A 17,477-nucleotide genomic window follows, 5' to 3' on the forward strand; every position below is an offset into this window, starting at 1 on the left:
CACACACAAAAAAGAGACTTTTCTAAGAAGAGCACGAGTATGAAAAATATGCAAAAAGGAATAAACTTCCCAAATTGCAACGAAAAAAAAGTTTTTTTTTTTAAATTTTGCCTTACCCTGTACGATTAAAATACGCAGTTTCTGCCGGAGCCACACAACTCCCCCTCCAAAAAATTACGAACATGGTAAACGGCCCAAAGTATCCGTAATTCAGCAATTAATTTCTGTAGAAAGCAAACTGAATATAATAAAACTCATTGGATACTGCCTTGTAGGTGAGGAAAAGAGAGAGGAGGAGGGTAGAGGGTATAGCATTGCATAGCAATGTACAGTATAGCCAAGGCCGGGGGAAAGGGAAGTGAGGGTGAGGAGGAGGGTAGATAATAGCATAGTCTTGTATAGCAAAGGGAAGGAGAGGGAAGTGGGTGTGAGCAGAGAGAGAAAGGAGGAGGGTAGCCGCACCAGCTCCGCTGTTTCTCTAGTCTTCTCGCCACTAATTAGTAGCTGTCCCAATAGTTTTTCATGTGTGTGAACGCGTCCTTTGCGCGCCGCTTGTGCAGCATACTCCGTCAGTTGAGCACCTTGACGCGCGCTCACCCGTGTGGCACCAGCTGTTGGCGTCCAGGAGCTCGGCGGTCTCGTGTGGCCTCTTGTAGTAGCCACGCGTCATGGAAGGAGTGCGGAAGACAACTTCGCCTTGCTCGTTTGACCCCACTGGGCGCCCGCTTTTCAGGCAGAGGAACTGCGTTGCAGACAATTTGTGCTCCATAATCCGATCGCAGCGATAGGCGCGGCATTCTGCTGATAGCAATGCCACGCTGTTGCGACCCCACGATGGTACGAAGCACGGCATCACGATGCGAGGTCGGTGAGTATGCACTTTCCTGAATCTGGCTATCTAGCTTAGAGTCGGTACAAGATGCGACCCGATCCATATCTACAGATCTTTTCGAACCGCAGTAAGCTGTTTTTCATGGTCCGTTTTTATAATTGTTAATCTACCTTTACTGCGAAACAATCCACTAATTTAGCTAAAGACAGCGTATCCGAATGTCGCAATCAGCGCCTACCAGTACAATATCCTTTCACAACAAGGAAATGGCGGATATAGCTGTCGAAACGAAACCATGCAATAAAGAAAACTCCTGGCCTGTCGAGGTCCTAGCCATCACTGTCCTTACTTGAACTGAAGCAAGGTGTATGACCGGGCTAGTTGGTATTCCATATTGACGTGAACAGCGCGTGGGATACACAAGGACGAAGAAACGACGAGGACTAGCGCTGACTTCCAACAGAAATTTATTAACACAAACATAGAAAAACGAGAACAAGTAGGCACGCGTGATCACCGCTCATTTGAATTGCGCATGACGACAGGCATGGAGAGGGAACCAAGAAACAAAAAGAATTAATAAGCAAAAACCACAAAAGCGCGAAAAGACGTCAGGAGAAGCAATCGAAGTATGTCTAGGTTATCTGGTCGGATGAACTTAGGTAATCTATTTCTTTTTCAGTGAGGGCGATTGAAGGTTTGCTGATACAATTGCCTTTAGCGATTGCTGCAGCTTCAATGATTATGCGCGTGCTGTCCTGACGATGCCTAGCTAAAATCTGTGTGTTATCAAATGCTGGAGCGCACCCGCATTGTGAACAGTGCATTGCAAGAAAACCTTCTGTCCCTCTGCGTACCTTTTGGTTATGCTCCTGCAAACGTACATTAAGGCACCTGCCCGTCTGGCCGATATAAGTCTGTCCGCATGAGAGTGGAATGCTATAAACAACGCTACTAGAGCAGTCAACGAATTTATTCTTGTGGTTAATTTTGCATGCGCTTTCATCCCGTTTTAGAGGGTTGGTCCTGACACTCAGCTCGGACAGCTTGTGCGGTGCCGAAAATACGACGGAGATGCCCGCCTTTTCACCTATCTTTTTTAGCTTATGAGAAATGGCATGCTTATACGGGATAGGTCCTGACACTCAGCTCGGACAGCTTGTGCGGTGCCGAAAATACGACTGAGATGCCAGCCTTTTCACCTATCTTTTTTAGCTTATGAGAAATGGCATGCTTATACGGGATAACCGCCACCTTATTTCTCGCTGGTGCCTGAAGATCAGGAGACCTACTCGACGGCTTGAACCTTTCCCGCAGCTTATCAGCAACAGAGACGAGAAGGTGGCGGGGATAGCCGGCTGCCTTCAATCTACCTATCTGCGAGAAGAAGCTGTCGTGGATGGAGTGATGGCAGGACTTGACAAGGGCGTTGTGCAAGCATGCTTGGATGATTCCCCTCTTAACAAGTTTACTATGTGCCGAAGCGTTCGGCAGGAGAGGTTTTTTGGCGCGGGGCTCGTACTTCCAGCACACGTGCGAGTTAAAAAAGGACAGTTTTAAGTCAAGATATTTGAGCACTCCCTCATCAGCGAGCTCATGTGTGATTACAAGGGCATCGTACAAGGGCATGTCCATCGACGTCAAGGACCTTTATTATTCTATCCCCCATCGCGCTCTCATGAGTGTCATTGAACAAGCAATCCTTGATTTCGGCGCCGTTGCTTTCCAAAACGAGTGCGGTGTTACAATAGCAGGCTTTGAACTTTGAACTTTGAACTTTATTTATTTCAACATTCGGGATGCTGAGGGCCGTGGTCAAAAAGCCTCTAATGGCTTTCTTGATATACTCAAAGTGTACCTCACCTCTACCTTCGCTCAGTGGAATGGGCGTGTTTACTTGCAGAAAAGTGGTGTATGTATCGGTTCGTGCATCGCTCCCATACTAAGTGACTTGTTTCTAGCCCATGTTGATAGGAAGCTTGAAGCGAGATTGGAAGGTACCAATGGGGCAAAATGCTTCCGGTTCGTGGACGACTATCTTGTCTTGTTTGAGTGCAACGATGCCACTTTTGGGTCCTTGTGTCGCGGCACTTTGTCAATTTTTGAGGATTGCCTTGACCCGCTCGTAAATCAGGATCTACATGACATGCATGTCATGACTGCCGTGCTACGACCTGCCTTTTATTGTTCGTCGTACACTCATGTCATGCATCCCAAAACCACGATATGATTATGAGTGACGTCGTGATGGAGGACTTCGGCAGTTTTCACCAACTGGGGTTCTTTAACGCGCAGCTTAATCTAAGTACACGGGCCTCTAGCATTTCGCCTCCAACGATATGCGGCCACCGCGACCGGAATTCGATCCCGTGACCTTCGGGTCAGCAGTCGAGCACATATCAAGCCATACTAATATTGGTATATATAAAGGTTAACGAAACGGCCACGAGAATACAAAGTCGTGGCCAGATAGATAGATAGATAGATAGATAGATAGATAGATAGATAGATAGATAGATAGATAGATAGATAGATAGATAGATAGATAGATAGATAGATAGATGGGGTAGCTCGTTTACGTAATACCGGAACTTGCCTTGACAAGAGAATGACGAAACTGGTATGAAGGCCAATCGCAGTAGATTCTGGCCAGGAAAAAAGGGCAAGTTGTCTGAAAGGCACAAGTGCACCGCGTGTTTTTTTTTTTTTTTCATGTGATGTCTGCTTCTTATCCAATTGTTAAGGTAGAAGTGTGCATAAAGCACTTTTTCTGTCGCACTGCCTTCAAGAAGAAGCACCGCAGTGGCTGCCCGAGTTTTACGCAGTATAGAAAATCCGGAAGTTGTGGTTTTCTTACGCGCAGCCCTAAAGAAACACGCGAGCAGCAAACAATACACGCGCAGTTCAGGCGATCCGCACGTGTATTTGAGATGACTCGCAGCTTTTGACGGCAAGATACCTCTGCCCGACGCGTCTTCATCAAAGGTTGTGGGGATCCGAGGCGCGCCCGAAGCCACTGCGCGGGCATTTCGAATCCTTTCCCTCTCCCGTTCTCCCGCGACGGCGAGTGGCGCCATTTTGCGCTACGCGCCGACACTCGTGGTGGCGCTGCGCGCGGTCGGAGAGCCGCGAAATTCGGCGACTGACGCGCGGGCAGGCCGGGACGAACGCTCTCTCTCCCCGGACGCCGCTGGGTAAGCACGCATTTTCCTTCCGGTCCAACGTCCCCTTTGGGAATCGCTGGACTGTAGCCTGCCTGGGTGCCTCGGCATCCTTGCAGGCGTGTTTACCTCAGTGTTAGCTCCGGTTCGTACGTGAAGCCAAAGAGCGGTGCCTAGTGCTCGCGCGCGGTCGTACCACGCCGAGTCGCACTTGCCGGAGGCCCACGCGTACGGAGATTGCCCTAGCTCCCGCGACCAGGCCCAGTGGTCATCGCGAGAGTGCGCAGCATAGCCGCGAGGGACCTTTTCCCGAGCGGCGTGTCAAAGCTCGCCATTGCGAGCTGCGACGTGCTTCGCGGAACCCCTTGGTGTATCGTCCGCGCGGGAAGCCTTTTGCTTCCCCGTGCCCGGGAGCGGACGTGTACTGTGTGTGTGTTGGGGTGCCGCAGAAGGCAAATAAAGTGTTTGTGTGTGTATGTTAGCTCGAACACTGTGTTTATGCTGCGCGGCGCTCAACGCCTTTGCTAGCTGAGCGCGTGCGGAGCGGTGCGCTAAACGTAAGCAGGCGACGGTAGACGCGGCCCTGTGGCTCGCTAAGCCTGAACCCGCGGTAGTCTTCGGCTCCGGTGAGCATGGAAGCTACCACACTGGCGCCCAACGCGGTATCAAAGGCTCATTAAGCCTTTAGTCGAGTCAGCACGCCTTTGCGTATCAGGCTCGCCGTGTTACCCGCGTTATGTCTGCTAGGCGTGAGTTTTGTCCGCTGTCGTTTTTAGCAGATACCACTTTGCTCGAGAACAGGGCCAGTGCCCCCTTCGAGCAGCATGCGCAACAGGCGCTCCCCGAGAACGGTGCAACGGCCGGTATCCCCTTTGAATCCGCGCCGCTTATCGAGCTCGGAGACAGTTCCCCACCGCTCGAACGCGCCTTTAACACACCGACAGCTTCCTTTGAAGCGGGTGCACAGACGCTGCTGCAAAATGCCGCCCAAATGATACAGGCGCTCACAGGGGCAGTCCAAACGCTTTCGGCTGTTCCGAAACGCACTCATCCCGCTGTCATGTTGGCCGTTCCGACCTACAGCGGGTACGGTGATCTGCAAAGTGCACGCGATTACCTGGACTCCCTCACACGTTACCAGAGAGCCATGGGTCTAGACGATCAGGATGTGCTCGGACGCGTCGTCCCGGCCGCACTGACTGACACGGCGGCGAGGTGGTATCGGCTTTCAGGCCACCGAGCAGCAACCCTCGATGAGTTCCGCGCGGCCTTCCTGCGCGAATTCTTACCCGCTGACTACGAGAGTAGGATGCGGCGCGAGCTCGAGCTCCGCACGCAAGCTCCTGATGAGTCGCTTCAGGAGTACGTACGCGCGATGGAAGACCTTTTCTCTATCGCTGAGCCCAGAGCTTCGAACGAGGAACGCGTCGAACGGGTGATCAGGCAGGCACATCCGACCTTTTCGGCGTACCTGCGCGGCAGCCGCTTCCGAGATTTAGAGGAATTGGCCGCCGAGGCGAAACGCATTCAAGGCGACATTCTCGCCGCGCGCGCCTATCGCCCGCCACCACCAGCCAGCGAGGCCCTCGAGCCGCGCTGCGCGTGGGGAGGGGCCATGACCCTTCCCCTACAGCAACAGCCCGCCGGAGCTGCCTTTGCGGCTACCGCTGCAAGCGGGCGCAGTTGGGAAGTGAGCGATCGCGCGTTAGATCCCTACACGTACGGGAGGCGCGCAGCCTGTGCTGCACCGCAACTCGACACGCGCGAACAGGGACGCAATCCGTCCCAGCGCATCGATGAGGGTGACACTCGTCATAATGATCAACAGGCGAACCGACCCCTGCCGCTAGAGGCTGCTCCTCCTCGGGAGAGGGGCCGCGACGGCGCATCTTCCCTTTCCCGAGACGGAATGCGCTGCTTCCGCTGCCGCGAGCGAGGGCACATAGCGAGGGAGTGTCCCGTATCTAGGCCTCCTGTGAGGCAGGGAAACGGGGGCGCGGGTCGTTCGTGAAGGCACGAGCGGCCGAACCCTTGCTTCTCCCCTCCGCGTACCGGTCAAGCAGTCTTGCTGGTGCGCACGCGCCGTTTATTTCGGTCATTATTGCCGGCCGCGAATTTTCGGCGTTGCTAGACACGGGCGCGAGCGCTTCGTTGTTTGGCGAACAGGTGTTGTCCCACTTGCGGAAGCACTCGGTGCGCTTGCGGGACAGCCGAACGACATTCACCCTCGCGAAAGGCGTGGCCCAGTCGGCTGGCGCCGCAAGGTTGACTGTCACATGGGGAGATCGAAGGAGACGCACGCGTTTCGTTCATCTTCCAGGGCTCAGTGTTCCTGTGATTCTCGGTCGGGACTTTCTCCTAAAAACCGGTATCGTTGTGGACATTGCGAATGGCGGCTATCGCGACGGACCTTTTTCCCAGCTCAAGCCGTTCATCAGCCCGCCGGCGTATGCAACTGCCTGTGCAGTAGAGGCGTCGGAACCGTGTCGCGTGCAAAGTTCGGGGGCAGGCCCCTGCGCTATGCGCTCGTCGGCTCAAAATCCCCATCGGGATCGAGCGGCACGACACGCAGAGGCTCCGCATCCTTTGACCGCCTGTGCGACTCATTTGGATGATACACAGAAGGCTCGTTTGTCGGCACTGTTACGCGAGTACGACGAGCTCTTCACCGATCAGCCGGGCTGTACTGAGTTGGTGAGCCACGCGATCGAAACTGGCGACGCGCTTCCTTTGAAGTGTAACCCCAGGCCCGTCAGCCTGGCCAAGAGGCAGGTTATTGACGGCTTGCTGGACGATATGCTTTCAGCTGGCATTGTTCGCCGTTCGTCCAGCGCCTGGGCGTCCCCAATTGTGTTGGTGCCTAAGAAAGATGGCAGTCGCCGCCTGTGCGTAGACTACCGCCGTCTGAACGGAGTGACTCGTAAGGATGCCTATCCGCTCCCCACGATTAGCTCCATCGTAGGAAACCTCGGCACTGCGCGGTACTTCACCACGTTAGATGCCTCCAAAGGTTACCTACAGGTCCGGATGGATGAGCGTGACCGGTGCAAGACCGCGTTCACCTCCCACAGAGGGTTGTTTGAGTTCACTCGTATGCCCTTTGGTCTTTGTAATGCTCCTGCGACTTTTCAGAGACTCATGGACCGCGTCCTCGGGGAAGCAAAGTGGTCATACTGCATGTGCTACCTCGACGACATCGTGATTTATTCACGAACCTTCGAAGAGCACTTGGCCCATGTTGCCGATGTGCTCGGGAGGGTGAGGGCTGCCGGGATGACGTTAAATCCCGCGAAAGCCCAATTAGCGCAGACTCGAGTTCAGTTACTTGGGTTTACGCTGGGCGAAGGCTCCATTGAGCCAGACCGGGAGAAACTTCGAGCAATCCTCGATTTCCCCGTGCCCAAGGACATACGCGGCCTGCGCCGCTTTCTTGGAATGGCCAACTTTTACCGGTCGTTCATTCCGTCCTGTGCCCGAGTGCAGGCGCCCTTGACCAAGCTCTTGGGTAAGTCTGCGGTGTGGCGATGGGGACCTGAGCAGCAAGAGGCGTTTTGCCATCTGTCTAGCGCCATTGCGGAGACAGCGCAGCTCAAGCTCCCCGACCTGACCAGACCGTTTGTTGTCCAGACTGATGCGAGTGATCTGGGATTAGGAGCAGTTCTCCTACAGGAATACGATGGCGTGTTGCAGCCGCTGGCCTTTGCCAGCCGCTCGCTGATACCCGCGGAGAAGAATTATTCCGTGACTGAGAGGGAGTGTCTCGCCATCGTGTTTGCACTGCGTAAGTTTGACGTCTACCTGGATGGGACGAAGTTCGTGGTGCAAACAGATCACAGCGCGCTAAGCTGGCTGATGCGGCTCCGTGAGCCTGCGGGCAGGCTGGCGCGCTGGGCTCTCTTAATACAGCATTATGACTTTTCAGTGCAGTATCGGAAGGGGAGCACTAACGTGGTAGCTGACGCGCTATCTCGTGCCCCAGTGTCTACCGGGAGCCTGGATTCTGGTGCGACAACCGCTAGCGGTGCCTTTGCGCAAGCAAGCGTCGGGGGCGAAACGGCAGCCGAGCCGCCGAGCGGAGAGGAGGGTGAGTGCGCCGACGAGCGAACCCTTTCCGCGAGCCAGGCGAGCCAGGCAAGCAGCACGCCGCGACGCGGGCGAGAGGGTGAGCAACACGGAAGCGAACCCATGACGCCGACGCAAGCGGCAGCGATGGCTGCAGTCCTGAGTGGGAACGATACCAGGCTCCCCTTTGGGAGAATGGGAATCGCTTTCAGCAGGCAAGAGCTACTGAAGGCCCAGCAAGATGATCCGTTTTGTCGCGAGTTGAGCGACGGTCTCAGGGAGACGGAGCGCCGTGACGCTGCTGGTAGTGCGGCGGGCGCAGGGGGACGGGAACCGGCGTGTGTCGCTGGGTCCCCCGCGGATACATACTTGCTGGACCATGACGGGCTCCTGCTGAAATACATAGCCACCGATGAGGAGTCCGTGGACCCGTTTAAGGTGGTTATGCCCAAAAGTCTGAGAGCCGCACTGTTGCGATCCTCTCACGACGAACCCATGGCCGGTCACCTGAGTGGCTCCAAAGTTTTTGCAAAACTGAGCAAGACTGTGACCTGGCTTGGCATGAAGCGTGACATTTTCCGCTATTGCCGTTCCTGCCATGTCTGTCAAGCGGTGAAATCAAGGGGTGGCAAGCCCGGCCTGATAAAACCGATTGTCAGTGAGCGTCCGTGGCAAGTAGCCACCTGCGACCTAATGGGGCCGTTCCCCAGAAGCAAGCAGGGGTTCATACATCTGATGGTAGTCGTGGATCATTTTTCGAAGTGGGTGGAATTGTTTCCGCTTCGGAAGGTGACAGCGCGAGCGGTGCTTGAGAGGCTGCAGGAAGTGTTTTGTCGGTTCGGCTTTCCGGAAAGACTGATTACTGACAACGCGTCGTATTTCACCGCTCGGGTGTTTGGTGACACGTGCCGTTCCCTAGGAATTAATCACTGCACCACTTCGCCCTACCATCCCCAGTCCAATTTGACGGAGCGAACCAATCGTACGCTCAAACCGATGTTGGCGGCCTTTGCCGAAAGTCAAAAGGACTGGGCAGACCATTTGAGTGAGCTTGCGTTCGCAATCCGAACCTCCGAGAGTCGCTCTACTGGTTTCTCTCCCGCTTTCCTCAACTTCGGAAGAGAGTTGGCAAATCCGGTGACCAGTGTCATGCAATGCCAGCTCGGAGACGAGGAAGCACCAGCAGACTGTTCTGCTTACGCATCGAAGCTTCGGGACAGGCTTTGTCGAGCTCTCTGTAGAGCAAGGCAGAGTTTGGCATCGGCCAGGGCTGCGCAGAAGGCCCAGTATGACCGGAAACATCGCCATCTTTCATTTAAGGTAGGTGATCTTGTCCTGAAGCGCAACCACGCTCTTAGCGACGCGAGCAAGGGGTTCTCAGCCTCGCTCGCTCCTAAGTGGCTTGGTCCGTACCGCGTGGAGAAAGCTTGGACTCCGCTCGCGTACTTGCTGAAAGATCCCCTTTCGGGAAAACTCAGCCGTGCCCACATCGCAGACTTGAAAGCCTTTGCGTCGAGGTCAGACGAGCTCCCGCCAGCGCCCAGTGGCACTGCGCGCAAGCAACGGGGCACACCCGGGACGGCGGACCGCATTCGGACCACGCACCGGTACAATCTGAGGAAGCGGTCACCTTAGTGATTTCGCGCCGGACGGCGGACTTATTTCCGCAACCGAAGGCCCTCACATTACTATCTAGTCTCAGTTGCCTAACTTCTTTACGGCCTGTGCTCGCAAAGAAGTGGGCCCCGCCCAGTTTGCTGCTATTTTTGTTTGTTTGAGTGTTCATGTTTACACTTGATGTGTTTCTCGTAGTTTTTTTGTTCGCATATGGAGTGTCATTTTGTTTGCTTTTCGCTGTGTTTTTTTCTTTCGCCTGCGGAAGGGGTCGTGCATACTGGTGCTTATGCGGGGGGGAGAGGTACGAAGGACGCTACGCGCCTTCCATCGCGTGGCGCGTTGGGAGAAGCCCGTCTTCGGAGCTGTGTGTGCGTGTGTGTGTACGTGCGTGGTGGATCTGTGCGTGCCCTGGAAGTGTGCGGCGTGGTGACGACACCGTAGGAAACCACCTTCACCCTGTCGCCGTGGACCCTGGAGGTGTTCGGGGACCCGCTGACGTCAGGCGGACCGCCCGGCTGTGTCCTCGTCTCAGCGTCACCGAAAAGCCTTGCTGCCGTTTGCCTCACGGCTGCTGCGCGAGGCTAGCTGACATGGCAGCTGCTCCCGGCTCTCTGCCGACGCCGGGACGCCTTGACACCAATTTGGTTGGCGTCAGGATTACAGCAGAAGGACCGGCTGTCCCAGCGAGGTCTTTGATCATCCAGCCTGGAATTCGGGACCTCCGAACCACCACCGAAGCGGCGTTCGTCGGACTCGCGGGTCTGTCGTCGACTAGAGCGACGAGCCGAAGGTGAGCCCGTTCCGGGCATGCGGACATCAAACAGGCCTCTTGCCTCGCACTCTGGCCAGCAACATTACGCGCTCCGCCTCCCCTCCGCGCCGTGGACGCTCTCCCGTGTGAGCATCACGAACACTCGCCTTAATTTCTTTTACCCCCTTCCGTAGCATCATATTGTATAGTATAGTGTATTTCAAGTGTGTTGTGTTATTATTTCTTTTTTTTTTATTTTTTATTTGTAGAGTAATTAGCAGCAGTTGTGGGCCTGGGCTGAGGTTAGCTGTTGCTCATTGCATAACGCCTTTGCATGCATGGGCGACGACCGGCTGCCTTTGCAGACCGGTATAGGGTGATTTAAGGAGAGGAGGATGTGGGGATCCGAGGCGCGCCCGAAGCCACTGCGCGGGCATTTCGAATCCTTTCCCTCTCCCGTTCTCCCGCGACGGCGAGTGGCGCCATTTTGCGCTACGCGCCGACACTCGTGGTGGCGCTGCGCGCGGTCGGAGAGCCGCGAAATTCGGCGACTGACGCGCGGGCAGGCCGGGACGAACGCTCTCTCTCCCCGGACGCCGCTGGGTAAGCACGCATTTTCCTTCCGGTCCAACGTCCCCTTTGGGAATCGCTGGACTGTAGCCTGCCTGGGTGCCTCGGCATCCTTGCAGGCGTGTTTACCTCAGTGTTAGCTCCGGTTCGTACGTGAAGCCAAAGAGCGGTGCCTAGTGCTCGCGCGCGGTCGTACCACGCCGAGTCGCACTTGCCGGAGGCCCACGCGTACGGAGATTGCCCTAGCTCCCGCGACCAGGCCCAGTGGTCATCGCGAGAGTGCGCAGCATAGCCGCGAGGGACCTTTTCCCGAGCGGCGTGTCAAAGCTCGCCATTGCGAGCTGCGACGTGCTTCGCGGAACCCCTTGGTGTATCGTCCGCGCGGGAAGCCTTTTGCTTCCCCGTGCCCGGGAGCGGACGTGTACTGTGTGTGTGTTGGGGTGCCGCAGAAGGCAAATAAAGTGTTTGTGTGTGTATGTTAGCTCGAACACTGTGTTTATGCTGCGCGGCGCTCAACGCCTTTGCTAGCTGAGCGCGTGCGGAGCGGTGCGCTAAACGTAAGCAGGCGACGGTAGACGCGGCCCTGTGGCTCGCTAAGCCTGAACCCGCGGTAGTCTTCGGCTCCGGTGAGCATGGAAGCTACCACAAGGTTCTTCACTTCATCACGGGAAGTTTCGGTCGGAAATTGAGCGGCCGTCTTTCCGACGCGCCCGGTGTTTTGGTATTGCCGTTAAAGTTCGATAATGGACAGCTCAAATTGCATGACATTTCTCGATTTCGTACAACATTCGTATACAATACAAAATAAGGTTAATCACAAAACGCAAATTGGCAAGCTTCTAGCTGTTTTTTATTAATACACCGTTATTTCAGCCCGACACAGAGTTTTCCCGTGAACACGGCGCAGGTGCCTGTAAGACTTATGAAAAATCTATATTGTCCATGCAAACCCTGTATTTCTAGGGAAGAAAGGCACCTCGCATGGAGAGACGACACAGAGAAGCGCTTCTGCACCATCGAAATGTGCGTGGCGAGCCGCAAAGAAGGCTGCGCCGTTTACTCAAATGTGACCAGTGCGGACCTTGAGCTCGGTGTTGGGCGTAGGGAAGCCGACGTCCGAGTAATCGATCTCCTCCACGCCTGGCGCAGCCAGGAGTCCGCAGCATTCGGCGACACCGTAGAAGTTTCGGAAGTTGCGCAGGTTGGGGAACACTGCGAGCGCCTCGCGCATCAGCGGCTCGGTGACCGCGCAGCCGGCGAGGCACAGTTTGCGTACGCTCTCGAGCCGCACGCGCGAGCGCTGCATTTCGTGCATGATGCGGTGGATTCGAGATGGGAAGCCGAACAGCGACGAGACCTGCGCGCGCGACAGGCAGGCTTGTCAATTTGAGGTCGTCAGAAGCATGATTGCAACACTCTGTCAGGACATCGAAAAACTTCTAGGCGTAGCTTTGCTGTCGCAAACACCAATGTTCAGCGGAGCTGAAAGAAAGACTCAGCGACGAACGTCTTAGGCCGCTTTACTAAGCTTTACTCTCTCCCTTCTTCCTGACCCTCGCTTCAATTTTCCGATCACCTCCCTCCTCTTCCCCCTCGCCTTACTAGTTTCTTGCCTTGATGCTTCATGGCATTACTACGCTTTTACTCTCTCCTTTCCTCCTGTCCCTCGCTTCTCTTTCCCAACTCTACTATGCTAGGCTTTGACTCTCGCCTATGCGCTTGCCCCATCTCCCGGCTGGGCTATGCTGCGAACGACATCGCTGTGGACGGACGTAGCTCGACTATGACAGCTCTGTACGTGTAGAAAAAGTGCTCGACTACGAACTGGCACGTCCCGCGCATTTCACTTATACGCAAGTGCCAAACCGCAGTTATATCAACGGACAAAGCGCGTCTGCTGGTGGGCATATAAGACGCAAGTTCAAATGCGCGCAGCGCGTTAAAAATTTTCAGTGCTTTACGTTGTCGTTCAGGAGCACCCCAACCCAGTACTTGATTTGGCTTGAAAGAGGTTCATTGTAGAGCCGTGCAATCGCAGTGGAACCAATATATAAAGAAATCTGTCAACGGGCAAACACATTAAGAAAGAAATGCTTACCTTGGAGTTGTGAATTATTGAACAAGAGAAGAAATGCCTCATAATGGCTAACAAGAATTTGTTTTACAAGAACGCACTTTGTCCGGTAAAATTATGCAGTCGTCGAGAGATATAATATCTTTAATACAGCGTACTACGACAGCAATATTCAGAATATTTGTTCGTTCTCATAGGACAATTATCGCAAATTATCAAATGACCTGGTACATATGACCTTCTTTTCAAACAGTAACCAGTTTTGAATAGTATTAAAGGATTTTTAGAGGACACGCGACTCGAAAAACGCGTTTTTTCGGAAATTGCAGATTTTTTTGCTTTTGCCTGTTTTGTTAAGTGGAGTTTCTCTACTTTCATGGCAATAAAAATCAAGGTTTCATTTAAACGGCAAATGAGTTAACATCGCGCTTAAGGATCACAAGGCGGCTGTTAAAAACTGGAAATAGTACATTGCATAGAGTCCCCTGGCTGGCACCGCACAGCTGCTTGCCATTGCAGTTTGTACGAGGAGTTGACCAAAGTCACATTCTCAAGATAACCATGAGTTCCATGCTCCCGCGAAGGACGAAATAGTCATAATAAAGCACACGTTTCGCACATGGCAAGCTTTAAATTTTACGTTTAAAGGCGCCCTGCAACACTTCTTCGAGTAAATATCGAATGACTTCCTTAAAAGAGCTTATTGCAGTGGTTCTCAGCCATTGATGTTTCAGGGACCCCTTGTATACCAGTGGAACTGATGGGGGACCGCTTGCCGTTCTGTTGACAACTTCAATGATTTCAGCATTCAGTTAATTCCAGCAGCTTTTTCCAGTCTTGTTAATTTCGGTTAACCAAGGTTTTACTGCATAACACTGCAGCTTCCTTGATGTCCACTTCCTTGCATGCCCTCCATGCCATTTCCTATTGCCCCTGCTTACTGGCCTGTAAGTGCACCTAAAGTTTCTTCGCGTAACACTGAAGTGTCAACAAAGACTGCCTGCGCAAGGAACCTAAAACAAGCCCAAACTTAAACACAGTCAAAACTTTCACATGCAGCATGTGAAATAGGTGCCTTTTATTTCTATCTGGCAAAGAATGGTGACACAAAAGTGCCACGTCAATTCATAATAATTGTTGTTTTCTTCCTTTCACCATTGACCATGAGCATTCCCGACCAGACGAGTTTTCGTCAAACTCTTGATTTCATAATTGTTGGGGTTTAACGTCTCAAGACCACGACATGATTATAAGAGACGCCGTAGTGTAGGGCTCCGGAAATTTCGACCACCTGGGTTTCTTTAACGTGCACCTAAATCTAAGTCGAACATTTTCGCCTCCATCGAAAATGCGGCCGCCGCGGCCGGGCTTCGATCCCGCGAACTGCGGGTCAGCAGTCGAGCGCCATAACCATTAGAACCACTAAATTCGATCTCTGTCAATAAAGTGTGCGGTCTGCAGCCGCATTCAACCTGTTTCTAGCTATGTTTGCTTTTCAATTATGCAGAAATAGCAAAAGCATGCTCGCATGCATATGTCCTAGAAAACTGCAGCAGAAACTTTGCAGCCATCTCATGAAAGAGAAACATAGGTCAGCTCCGCCGCATTGCAAAAATGTTATGCAGTGAAGCATACCAAATATCCGAAATGGCCGCTGTCATGGGACATGATGTGCCTTCAAAACAACGCGTTTTTTTTTTACAAGTATGGCTTTTGCGGACTGCCATAAAAAACCTCGCGGACCCCCATTTGAGAACCACTGGCTCTTTGCCTCACGAATCGACTGCCGTAAAAAGTGTACGAATCCGCCAGGTACGAGCGGAGTTTCAAGGATTTGTCGCAAACTTCAAGCGCTTTCTCTCTCCTTTCTTGCCAGCGAGCGTGCTGAAAGCTACGCGGGGAGATGGATGACAAGGGGGGCAAGAAGATGCGTCCATTGGTCAGCGCGTGTAATGCGCTTGAGCGCATTCTCTTCTTTTTTTGTTCTTCGTACGCGTGGCCTACTTTCAGTGTGATCCCAAGTGTGGGCACGCGGCGGCATCCCGCGACGGCCACGGTAACCATGCAGGTCAGGATGTTCAAATTAGCTAATAATGGCCGTGGACTTTGGGGATATGGCGCGGTCACTTGGGTTTATGGCATAATTTGTCGAGAGAAGAGGGTGATTTATAGCTAATTTCAGAATTAATTGTAAATTCCAGACCGCGTGCTGCGCTGTAATACTTGGATCGCGTGTTCTCTAGAGCCTCGACTACCGATCAGCAGCGTTCTCTGACCACGCTGAAAATGTGTTGCAAGGCCCCTTCAAGATGCGCTTTTCTCAAGATGCAAATTTTGACCCCGTCTTAAGTTTGTCTATCTTCCTTTTAGGTACTTTAAATGCTCGAATCTGGATGACATTTTTTCCAAGTTTTCTTTAACATGCGAGGAGTGTCGTTATCTTATCAAAGTTCTATATGGTTTGTATAAATATTATGGATTTAAGTTTACTGATTACTGGGGCCTGAACATTTCAAGACTTCCCAGGTTCTAATTTTACGCGCTTAATACCAAATTTTATATGCACTTTCTTGTAAGTTCTGGGCAATTTGCAGTTGATGGGAAACAATACGAGTCATTAATGGCTCGCAGATACGGAAGCTTAGTTATGGAAAAAGTGGGGACAAAAACGCCAGTAATTTATACATTGCCGTGATACAGAACAAAAAGTACGCAACTCACTGTAGTACTGATTACATACTTGAAATCAGCATAAAACGCTATAAACAGCTCGAGTTTCTTTGCTCTAGCGTGAATATAACAAAAGAAAAAAAAAGAGCCTTCGAGTATAGCACGTCCTTTGAAGGCAGGTATCTAGACAAATTAATTCAGGAACACTCATACCGATATGACATTGAAGGGACAGGTAACCCTTTACTTCAATGCAATTTAGAAGAGTGGTAAGTTGGGCTAGTTGGTAATGATCCATACTTAATATAACTACGCAAAAGACGGACGGAAACACGAAGGGCGAGAAAAGGACAAAGAAGCGCTTCGTTTATATTGCCTCGTTCTTGCATTAAAACTTCAGTTGACAGTCTGCGCTTGTTTGTCCTTTTCTCGCCCTTCGTGTTTCCGTCCGTCTATTGCGCAGTTACATTAAGTATACTTCAATGCAATACCAACTGCAAGGCCAATAGAACACGCCGTCAGCACCAGGTTAATACGGTCAGTTTAATATAGCGCTTGTCAATTTCTTTCTATTGGTACTGTGCCTTTAGCTGTTAGATGTACCAGCGGGCCCAAGTCATCATTGTCTCGCGTATAAACACATAAATCGTCATTCGTGCTCGGATTTTGCTTAAATATTTATTTATGTTTTTATTTAATACACACTGTTATCCTGCGTGTCATGCTTTAAGCAGAAGTTGGCATACATAATTTTGTGCGGGAGAACAATTGTGACAGACACCACTACAAGGCAATTAAACTGGTAGCCTTATAGGGACACTAAAAGAAAATAACAATTTATGCCAGAGTGAAAGCTCAATGAATGAAAACGTCTAAAACGGCAGTATTATCAACAGCAGTGCCCTACTTACCGAGAAATTAAGCTAAATGTACGTATCACACGATAAGCGCCAAGAGTGGGACATTTTGGAAGTGATCGCGATGACGTGGGAGAGTCTGAATACAACTAATCACTAGTAATCAAACTAGCTGCAATAAAAAAGAACCTTCCGTGCATCAAGAGACGTAATAAAATGCTGCTCGTTCGTTTCTGTTTGATTCATGGAAAAAAGAACCTCTTTGGCGTTGCCATGGGGAAGGGCGCGCGTGGTTCAAAAGTTCCGTTTTCGCCGAACTGCGCTTCGCCCGGCGCCCTGCTTCGCTCACGCTGTCGCGTCTCATTGGTAGTTGCGGTATCGCGTACTGCCGCGTGTGTTTTGCACGCTCGTGAAAGTCACTCTGACAGAAAGTTCGACAAAATACCGCATGCATGTGATATTGCCGGATGCCCGAATGGTGCACGCCGCCAGTGCACCCCGCCGCGCAGTAAAGGCGGACAACGTTGGGCACGGCAACAGTGACGTGCGAAATACCGCTTTCAAGCGGGTGATTCGAAGTGCGCTTACGCGATGCGGACCACTGAAACGTGATTTTATTTCAAAATAAGCACTTACTTGGCATAAAAGTAGCACTACGAGGTTTCTGGACCGCTATTTCAACAATCAACGTCGACCTAATATTTGCCTTTAGTGTTCCTTTAAGGGACAAGAAGAGAGCAGTGTGGGTCAGGCAGGGGTGGATTCAGGACTTTGAAGAAGGGGTCAAGACACGTGGACCATCTCCCCCCCCCCCCCCTCTGGATCCGCCAGTGGGGTTAGGGAAAAAACGCGTTAAGGACATATCTTCGTCGAAGTCAAGAAG

General features: G+C 52.3%; 1 protein-coding gene across 1 annotated transcript in view; it reads right to left on the bottom strand.

The window, feature by feature from the left end:
- The window catches only part of LOC119397162 (uncharacterized), an 84,771-nt gene that overhangs the window by 13,215 nt on the left and 54,079 nt on the right, over positions 1 to 17,477 (bottom strand). The window contains exons 7-8 of the mRNA XM_049416469.1: positions 12,075 to 12,350; positions 598 to 742 (exon numbers count right to left, since the gene is read on the bottom strand). Coding sequence (XP_049272426.1) covers positions 598 to 742; positions 12,075 to 12,350 — 421 coding nt within the window. The remainder of the gene's footprint in view (positions 1 to 597; positions 743 to 12,074; positions 12,351 to 17,477) is intronic.

Source organism: Rhipicephalus sanguineus, chromosome 6, assembly GCF_013339695.2.
Source record: "Rhipicephalus sanguineus isolate Rsan-2018 chromosome 6, BIME_Rsan_1.4, whole genome shotgun sequence".
Taxonomy (NCBI): domain Eukaryota; kingdom Metazoa; phylum Arthropoda; class Arachnida; order Ixodida; family Ixodidae; genus Rhipicephalus; species Rhipicephalus sanguineus.